We start from the raw sequence: 9,687 nt of genomic DNA, 5'->3' as shown, positions 1-9,687 counted from the left end.
TAGTACGCAAGTATAAACACCATGGGACCACGCAGCCGTCATACCACTCAGGAAGGAGATGCATTCTGTCTCCTGGAGATGAACGTACTTTGGTGCGAAAAGTCCAAATCAATCCCAGAACAACAGCAAAGGACCTTGTGAAGATGCTGGAGGAAACAGGTACAAAAGTATCTATATCCACAGTAAAACGAGTCCTGTATCGACATAACCTGAAATGCCGCTCATTAAAAAAGCCGGACTACGGTTTGCAACTGCACGTGGGGACAAATATCGTACTGTTTGGAGAAATATCCTCTGGTCTGATAAAACAAAAATATAACTGTTTGGCCATAATGACCATTGTTATGTTTGGAGGAAAAAGGGGGAGGCTTGCAAGCCAAAGAACACCATCTCAACTGTGAAGCACAGGGGTGACAGCATCATGTTGTCGGGATGCTTTGCTGCAGGAGGGACTGGCGCACTTCACAAAATAGATGGCTTCACGAGGTAGGAAAATTATGTGGATATATTGAAGCAACATCTCAAGACATCAGTTAATGCTTGGTTGCAAATGGGTCTTCCAAATGGACAATGACCCCAAGCATACTTCCAAAGTTGTGGCAAAATGGCTTAAGGACAACAAAGTCATCACAAAGGACTGACCTCAATCCAATAGAACATTTGTGGGCAGAACTGAAAAAGCAGTTACACCAGCTCTGTCGGGAGGAATGGGCCAAAATTCACCCAACTTATTGTGGGAAGCTTGTGGAAGGCTATCCGAAACGTTTGACCCAAGTTAAACCATTTATAGGCAATGCTACCAAAAACGAATTGAGTGTATGTAAACTGCTGACCCAATGGGAATGTGATGAAAGAAATCAAAGGTGATATAAATCATTCTCTCTCCTATTATTGACATTTCACATTCTTAAAATAAAGTGGTGATCAAACTAACCTAAGACAGGGAATTTTTACTAGGATTAAATGTCAGGAATTGTGAAAAACTGAGTTTAAATGTATTTGGCTAAGGTGTATGTAAACTTCCAACTTCAACTGTAAATAAGGTTTTTGTTTATATATATATAAATATATATATACATTTGCAAAATGTCTAACTCTATAATGACAAAGAGAAAACAGGTTATTGTGTGTAGATTGATGGGCGATTTTTCAAATGTAATCCATTGTAGAATAATGTGGAAAAAGTCAAGTGGTCTGAATACTTTCCAAATGCACTGTAAATCTTCTCCCTCTTGCACTTTATATCTCTGGGACAGAGTTTTGCCGATGCATAGTCAAAACCAGTGTAAACTCTAATGGCCAAAACTTTTATCTCCTACAAACACAATGACAAACAATACATCTAAAGGTAGGAGATATACAAACATCCAGTGGTGTAAAGTACTACTTAAGTAGTTTTTTGGGGGTATCTGTACTTTAATATTTATATTAAATTTGAATACTTTTACTTTGCTACATTCCTAAAGATAATCATGTTTTTTTTACTCCATACATTTTACATGACACCCAAAAGTACTCGTTACATTTTGAATGCTTAGCAGGACTGGAAAATGGTCCAATGCGCGCACTTATCAAGAGAACATCCCTGGTCATCCCTACTGCCTCTGATCTGGCAGACTCAATAAGCACAAATGCTTTGTTTGTAAATTATGTCTGAGTGTGCCCTTGTCTATCCGTAAATTAAAAAAACTAGAAAATGGTGCCGTCTGGGTTGCTTAATATAAGGAATTTGAAATGATTTATACTTTACTTTTGATACTTAAGTATATTTTAGCAATTACATTTACTTTTGGTACTTAAGTATATTTAAAACCAAATACTTTGACTTTTACTCAAGTAGTATTTTACTAGGTTACTTTTACTTGAGTCATTTTCTATTAAGATATCTTTATTTTTACTCAAGTATGAATTTGGGTACTTTTTCCACCAGTGCAAACATAAATACAGAAAAGGGTATCATTATAATATAAACTAAACATTTAACGGAAATAATTCACCACAGCAGCAGTTACAAACATATATATATATATAAAGCGACAAACAAAAAAGGAAATCATAGTGTATGTAAAAACAGCCAGAACGTATTTTTGCACAATGATGTATTGACTGTGGGAGAAGACTGAAAATACAGATAAGTAAGCTAAGTACTTAAGGGAAGAAATTCCACTATTCTTAATGTCTCCCCTCCTCCCAGTCACTTTCACACAAAAACACACACTAGGATCAAGACAAGCAGAACAAAGCAGAGACTCACTCTACTGAATCACACAATTCATGAATATATATTCAGCTATTGAGCTTTTCTTTAATGTGATAAGTGACCAATGGTAGCATTGATACCATTATCAATATCAATCCTAACTTCTGTGCTGCAAAAATAATAAATAATATTGAAAAGTGCAAGGTTATAGATATATATTAACATAATGCTTCCGTTAATGTCCTATAAGTAAAGTGCAAATCTCGGGATCAGATTTAATGTGTGTGCAAGCATTCCTAACTTCTAGACTGATCCTCCACCACATGCACAAACGAGCCCTTTACATTGGCTGACAGCTATGTTAATCCTCTAAAAGTAAAACATATGAACCTTACACAGGGTGACTGACATACAGCTCATACACTTCTTTAGGCCATTCGGAATGGCAGTGGAGCTATTTCAAATGGTAAATCTGAATGGCAAAACAAAAGCCAATGCATGTAGTACATAGTCTAATAAAGGATGGACTTTGGGTGATTTCTGCACTGTGTATGTGCATACTATAGTTCATTTGTTGTAAGCCTAAAGAATACTATGCTCTGTAACTTATTTTACTTTGCAACTGTAACACTAAAACAGGGTAAGCTTCAGTCCATAGAGAGATACCGATTATTACACCACCATGCCAGCTTTCCAGGGGCTTTTTTACCCTTACTAAGCCATATTCAGAGTGCAGGATTTGGAGACTTTAGAAGACAGATGAGTCATGTCATGGTGTTGCCAGCTGTGGCTTTTAGAGGAATCTGATAGGATACCTCCTGGTGGCCAAATTCAGACGACAGAGAATTATCCAATCCCATTTCCAGCTACTAATCATGGTGAACAAAATGCTGGGATGGGATACCACCGAGACCTGCTCAAGTGGAACTGATGTGAGCCATCACTACGGTAACAGCCCCCTCCTCCTCACCATAACATCACCAACCCAGGCCTACTGTATTCAACAGCTGGCTCAGGAACCCAGTCCACCACAGACACACAAACATATTTTGCATTCTTGTCCTCCTATGTCCTCCATGACTCAGCCTGTTCAGTTCAGAGCCAGTTCCAGGTGATGGGCGGATGGGTCAAAGTTGTTAATCACTAGTGTTCGCATAGTCTCTCTCTCTCTATGTCATCACCGACCAAGACACCATGCTACTCGTTAGCCCAAAGTTAAAAGCGGAGGGGAGGAGGGCAGCGTGTGTATGTATTTGTTGGGGCTGGTGGAGGTGGCGCTGTAAGAAGTCTGTGATGGTTGTAGTGTGTGTGTGTGTGTAGGGGTGCGGCTTTGCGGAGCTCATCATAATGGGGTAGGGTTGTCTTAGGGGTCAGTTGGTCTCGTAGGTGGAAAGCAGGGCAGCATCCACAGGCTCCATGCAGGACGGGCAGGTGAAGGACCTCATCAGCCAGTCATCTATACAGTCCATGTGGTAAATGTGCATACAGGGCAGGAACCGGATGGGGTCCCCGTACACAAAGTCCATCATACATATCACACACCTAGAAAATGGGTTATATACAATTATGAATAGTAGTTTTGATTAGAGTCTGTCGTATATTTTTCCTGAGCACATTACCTGACCAGGAAAAACCATGGGCACTAGTTATGTTAAACACACAGTTACATGTTACAGCTAGGGCAGACGTTTTACCTAGTAAGGTCACATGATCAGTGATCTTTATCAATAACATCAAAGAATAAAAAGAGTGGTATGCAGATGCTCACTCTCTGATTTTTTTCTCGGAGCCGTCCCGGCCTCCGTCATAGACGCCCCGGGGAAGATGCTGGATGAGGCCGATACGCTGGGCGATACGGACCTGCTCCTCCTCAGTCAGCTGGGTGGCCAGGCGGGCCTGGCTGGGGGTGGGGTGGTACACCGGCATGTGAGCCTGCTCCTGGAGAAAAGACACACATACAGAGGAGAATCAATACACAGGCCAACTCAACTGGACTAATTGCACAACCCAGTGTTTTATCAATCACTGTATGCGTGAGGTGGGATGGGCCCCCCTCCTAGCTCGGTTTCACCCTGCCTATAAGAGTGGCTGGGGTTATATTGGTTTCAATTGATAAAGTTGATGCCAGATGACACCTAGTTGTAATAGTAGAATGCACAGGGTGCAATTTTGAAACTGTTAGTCATGTTAGTCATTGCATACCTTAGAGAGCTATTTCTAACTTGTCAGAAATTTCATGTCAGCTAAAGTTTTTCATGTAGGCTTTTTAAGCCCATAGATACTGTTGTACTGTTATCCACCCTGCCGTGGATAAAGCAGTTAACAAAAACTGCCCATTCTGGACATTCTTGGCAAGCCTGTTAAGAACACTTTTGTGAGATTGAAAAGCATTTGGGCAACAAAAGTGCTGCGTGTGTGTTTTTTCCTTTGTGTAACTGGGTTTGTTAAACTATTGTAATATGAAAACTCAGACCCATAATCAGTTGCAATACCTAGCTATGAAAATAATCATTTTAATGCACTATGGACTCCCGTGTGGTGCAGTAGTCTAAGGCAATGCATAGTCAAAGGCAATGCATAGTCTAAGGTGTCACCACAGTCCCTGGTTCGAATCCAGCCTGTATCACATCTGGCCGTGACTGGGAGTCCCATAGGGCTGAGCACAATTGGCCCTTGTCCAGGTTTGTCCGGGTTAGGCCGCCATTGTAAATACGAATTCGTTCTTAACTGACTTGCCTTGTTAAATAAAGGTAAAATATATATTTCTAAATATTCAAAACCTATTATTTCCCCTGGTCTTTAATTATTTTATTCGGGCTAATCTGAAGTCAAATTTGACAGCAACTTTAAACTATGACGTTACCGAGCTAGATGAATGAGTCATAAATGGTCTGGAAGAGTACAAAAGAAATGACATCAACCAGCTAGCTAAATAATCAGAAAATGTTTTGACCAGATTCCCAAGATGTTCAATGCATTTGCCCCCTACCCTGGGTTTTGCATGATTCTGTCAATTATCATAACCCTACTTCACACCAGTAACTGGCTAACGTTTGCTAGCTAAATAACGAATAAAACTGTCTAGCTAAGTTAATATCAAGTCTGACCTGGTAAGGCGGAGGTGGCTCCAAATCCGCGTCTGCGTCCCCATAACTTCCTCTGTCAGACTCGTGAAGCAAAGATATATCGTCCGACGTCGGCGATTTGAGACAATTGCCCATGTCCTCTTCTCAGCCCCTCGTTGTTTAGCTAGCTATAGAAGCTAGCTTGTAAACTTACTATTGTTAGTTTACAACCACATGTATCCTCCACTCGTTACAGAAGTAACGGTATTACACATTAACTACTGTTTAACAACCCATTAAAATATAATATGTCTGTTCATACGAATACTATATCGAGCCCCAGCAGCTTTCCAAGCTATTCAACATCATCAGACCATCACAGTCAAAACAAAGAGCTAGATAATAACAGTAGCTAACGTTAGCTACTTCGGCTAGCTAGCTAATGTTAGCGACATGTTATTCCTAAATGAATATCACTCATTCCTCGGTCTACGATTTGAAATGTAAAACGTTCACTTAAAAAGCAACTACCATAACAACATCAAGCGATAGAAAATGAATACTTTGTACAAATATCGACCAATGACTTCGCGAAAAAATTAACAAATAACTGTCTGGCTAGCAATATTATCAGAGATCCTGGACATAATGACAAGATGCTTGTGACTCCGTCCTAACAATGCGATTCGCTGTCCATAGAGCGGAACAGTGGGATGTCAAGCTCCCGCCCATTCCTCTCTGGATTGGAGGATACATCTCGTTATTTGAATATACTTTCAATATTCGATAAGGGTGTTGACGTCAACCGCCTGGAGTGAGATGCTATTCTAGCCTCATGAATATGCATAGACGCCTTGAATTTCAACAGGGACAATTCAATGAATTGTGTTTTTTCTCAATTTACCAGAATGTCACATGCATCACACTTATTATCAGTATGCTCATAACAACCTAAGCATTACTTAACCTATATTAGATCAAATAAGCCTCAGGTATCAAAAAAACAATTCATTTTTTTCTTGACTAAATTCCACACTCTCTCAAAAACTCCTCACTTGCTTAATAATTAAAGATGCACAATGCAGAAATCGCTCCGCCATTTCTTCAATGAAAAATGTCTAATAGTTCACCTAATTTCAGTTTATGTAACAAAACAATTAAGTATAGTGTAGTGTAGAGTATAGGGTAGAGAATCATTAAGTGCTGATGGTGCCGACAGAGAGGGCTGCCTCGCTTCTAGTCAATAGGAAACTTTGCAGTATTATTTCTTACATTGCTAGCCCAGAAAATCTATATTAGATTTGGGATTATATACACTCTATCGGCAGGATAGTGTTATTTCATACAGTCAGGAAGAACTATTGCTACTATTTTTTTCAGTTTTTTTTTCGCGTTGTTCGTAACTTGTTTGGTACATAATGTTGCTGCTACTGTCTCTTATGACCGAAAAGAGCTTCTGGACATCAGAACTGCAATTACTCACCTCAGAATAGGCAAAGAATTTTTCTTCAATGATTCGGCGCGGCAGGGAGATACTACAGACAACTGACCAAGCCCAGATCACCGGCATTCACTGGAGAAGGAAACTGAGATTTTGCGGAAAAAGATCAAGTACATTAGAGTGTCTAGTTTGAGAAACAGACGCCTCACAAGTCCTCAACTGGCAGCTTCATTAAATAGTACTCGCAAAGCACCAGTCTCAATGTCAACAGTGAAGAGGCAACTCTAGTATGCTGGCCTTCTAGGCAGAGTTACAAAGAAAAAGCCATATCTCAGACTGGCCAATAAAAATAAAAGATTTAGATGGGCAAAAGAACACAGACACTGGACAGAGGAACTCTACTAGAAGGCCAGCATCACGGAGTCGCCTCTTCACTGTTGACGTTGAGACGGGTGTTTTTTGGGTACTATTTCATGAAGCTGCCAGTTGAGGACTTGTGAGGCGTCTGTTTCTCAAACTAGACACTCAAATGTACTTGTCGTCTTGCTCAGTTGTGCACCGGGGCTCCTCTTTCTATTCTGGTTAGAAACAGTTTGAGCTGTTCTGTGAAGGGAGTAATACACAGTGTTGTACGAGATTTTCAGTTTCTTGGCAATTTCTCGTATGGAATAACCTTCATTTCTCAGAACAAGAATAGACTGACGAGTTTCAGAAGAAAGGTTTTTGTTTCTGGCCATTTTGAGCCTGTAATCGAACCCACAAATGCTGATGCTCCAGATTCTCAACTAGTCTAAAGGCGGCCAGTTTTATTGCTTCTTGCATATTGCATAACAGTTTTCAGCTGTGCTAACATAATTGCAAAAGGGTTTTCTAATGATCAATTAGCCTTTTAAAATTATAAACTTGGATTAGCTAATACAACATGCCATTGGAACACAGGAGTGATGGTTGCTGATAATGGGCCTCCGTACCTATGTAGATATTCCATTTTTTTTTAAATCGTCCAGTTCCAGCTACAATAGTCATTTACAACATTAACCATGTCTACACTGTATTTCTGATCAATTTGATGTTATTTTAATGGACAAAAAATGTGCTTTAATTTAAAAAACAAGGACATAAGTGATCCCAAACTTTTGAACGGTAGTGTATATTTACTGAACAAAATTATTAACACAACATGGTATATCAAGAATCTGATTAAACAGCATGATCATTACACAGGTGCAACTTGTGGTGGAGACAACAAAAGGCCATTCTAAAATGTGCGGTTTTGTCACACATCACAATGACACAGATGTCTCAGGTTGAGGGAGTGTGCAATTGGCATGCTGACTGCAGGAATGTCCATCAGAGCTGTTGCCAGAGAATTGAATGCTCATTTCTCTACCATAAGCCACCTCCAACATTGTTTTAGAGAATCTCGTGGTGCCCCAGATCCTAATGAGTTAACTGTTACATTATTAATTTAATCAGGTAACAATTTAACATAGTTAGTTAATTAGATAAATAACAGTCTTCAGATTAATGTTAAAGTCAAGATAGCAGAGCAGCACTTCATCGAGGACATACAGTATCTCTCCCCATCTTAGCAACCAATGCATCAATATGTTTGACAACTTCAGTTTCAATCTATGTTACACCAAGCAGTTTAGTCTCCTCAACTTTCTCAATTGCCTCATTATATTAATTACAAGATTTAGATGAGGTTCAGGGTTTAGCGAGTGATTTGTCCAAATTACGATGCTTTTAGTTTTTTATATATTATGGACCAGCTTATTATTAGCCACCTATTCTAAAACTGACTGCAGCTCTTTTTTAAGGGTTGCAATGATATCCCTTGCTGTGGTAGCTGACATGTGTAATGTTGAGTCATCAGCGTACATAGACACACAGGCTTTACTCAAGGCTAAAGGTAGGTCATTAGTAAAAATAGAAAACAATAAAGGACCAAGACAGCTGCCTTGATGTATACCACACTGGTTTACGTTAGAGAGGCTCCCATTAAAGAAAAACGATATGTGTTAAGTTAGATAAGGAATCTCTGAATCCACAATATGGCAGATGATGTCAAGCCTCTGACCATTGGTCTAGTCTACCTCAGATATGGAGACAAGCAGCCACATATTGCATGTGCAATTGAGGACACTTCTATTGCAATTGAGAACACTTTTATTAATATATACAGCTATTATACACATATAAACCAAACAACTATTTTGCATTCCAGGACAATTCTCCATGTTTTTTGGTTAACTGAGTTTCACAGAATCATTACCCTTTTTCAGGCAAATAAAACAAATACAAATACCTTAAATTAACATTCCAGAGATATCCTATTCCATCCTTCAAGCGTGTTGTGAGCAGAAAGGGATATTGTCTCTTACAATCCTACAGAAAATATGATAGAAATGTACTGTACATTATTAGTAAACCATTCTAAATAACGGGTGAAAACAGGTGTGGAAAACATCCTTCTACATCTGTCGTCTGTAATGGTTCTTACATTATTGACATAAAGAATAAAGAAGATATCCAGTTGCAGTGAGTTCTTTGACACATACCGATGATGTTGCAAGCTAATGTAGAAAGAGGAGAATGTGGACGGCTACATTGATGAACAACAGAACACTCAAGTTCATGATTGCTTCTGTGCCAGTTATTGATTCTGGAAGATGACAAAGAATGAATCCGTCAAATGGTAGAATATTGTAACAACTAGGTACAGTACGTTGACAAGACGAAAGTTGGTCCAAGACAGGCAAATGGTCTGCTGGTTTTCCTAGTGACTTAATAAAGGTTCATTGATGAATTGAAGCCATGTTCTGGGCGTAATTCGAGTCATTTGGTTCTCTAGAGTCCAGTTCATAGCAAAGCACTGTCTTTTCAAATCACACTGGATATTTAGGCATTCCTTTCTGAAAAACAGTTGATCACATTTCATAACATTGTTGGCTGCTTTCAATTGTCCTGCAAGTCGG

General features: G+C 39.4%; 1 protein-coding gene across 1 annotated transcript; it reads right to left on the bottom strand.

The window, feature by feature from the left end:
• Window positions 1-2,279: 2,279 nt before the first annotated feature.
• Window positions 2,280-5,957, bottom strand: LOC109872229 (RING finger protein 11). Its single transcript, XM_020463391.2, has 3 exons — window positions 5,308-5,957; window positions 3,969-4,138; window positions 2,280-3,742 (listed from the first exon to the last, which is right to left on the bottom strand). Exons 1-3 carry the CDS (start codon window positions 5,419-5,421, stop codon window positions 3,571-3,573), a joined length of 456 nt encoding a protein of 151 aa, XP_020318980.1. The 5' UTR covers window positions 5,422-5,957; the 3' UTR covers window positions 2,280-3,570.
• Between the last annotated feature and the right edge of the window lie 3,730 nt (window positions 5,958-9,687).

The sequence above is a fragment of the Oncorhynchus kisutch genome, linkage group LG27, assembly GCF_002021735.2.
Source record: "Oncorhynchus kisutch isolate 150728-3 linkage group LG27, Okis_V2, whole genome shotgun sequence".
Classification (NCBI taxonomy): Eukaryota; Metazoa; Chordata; class Actinopteri; order Salmoniformes; family Salmonidae; genus Oncorhynchus; species Oncorhynchus kisutch.
The sequence above is the reverse complement of the archived record's forward strand: the minus strand, read 5'-3'. Positions and strand labels throughout refer to the sequence as shown.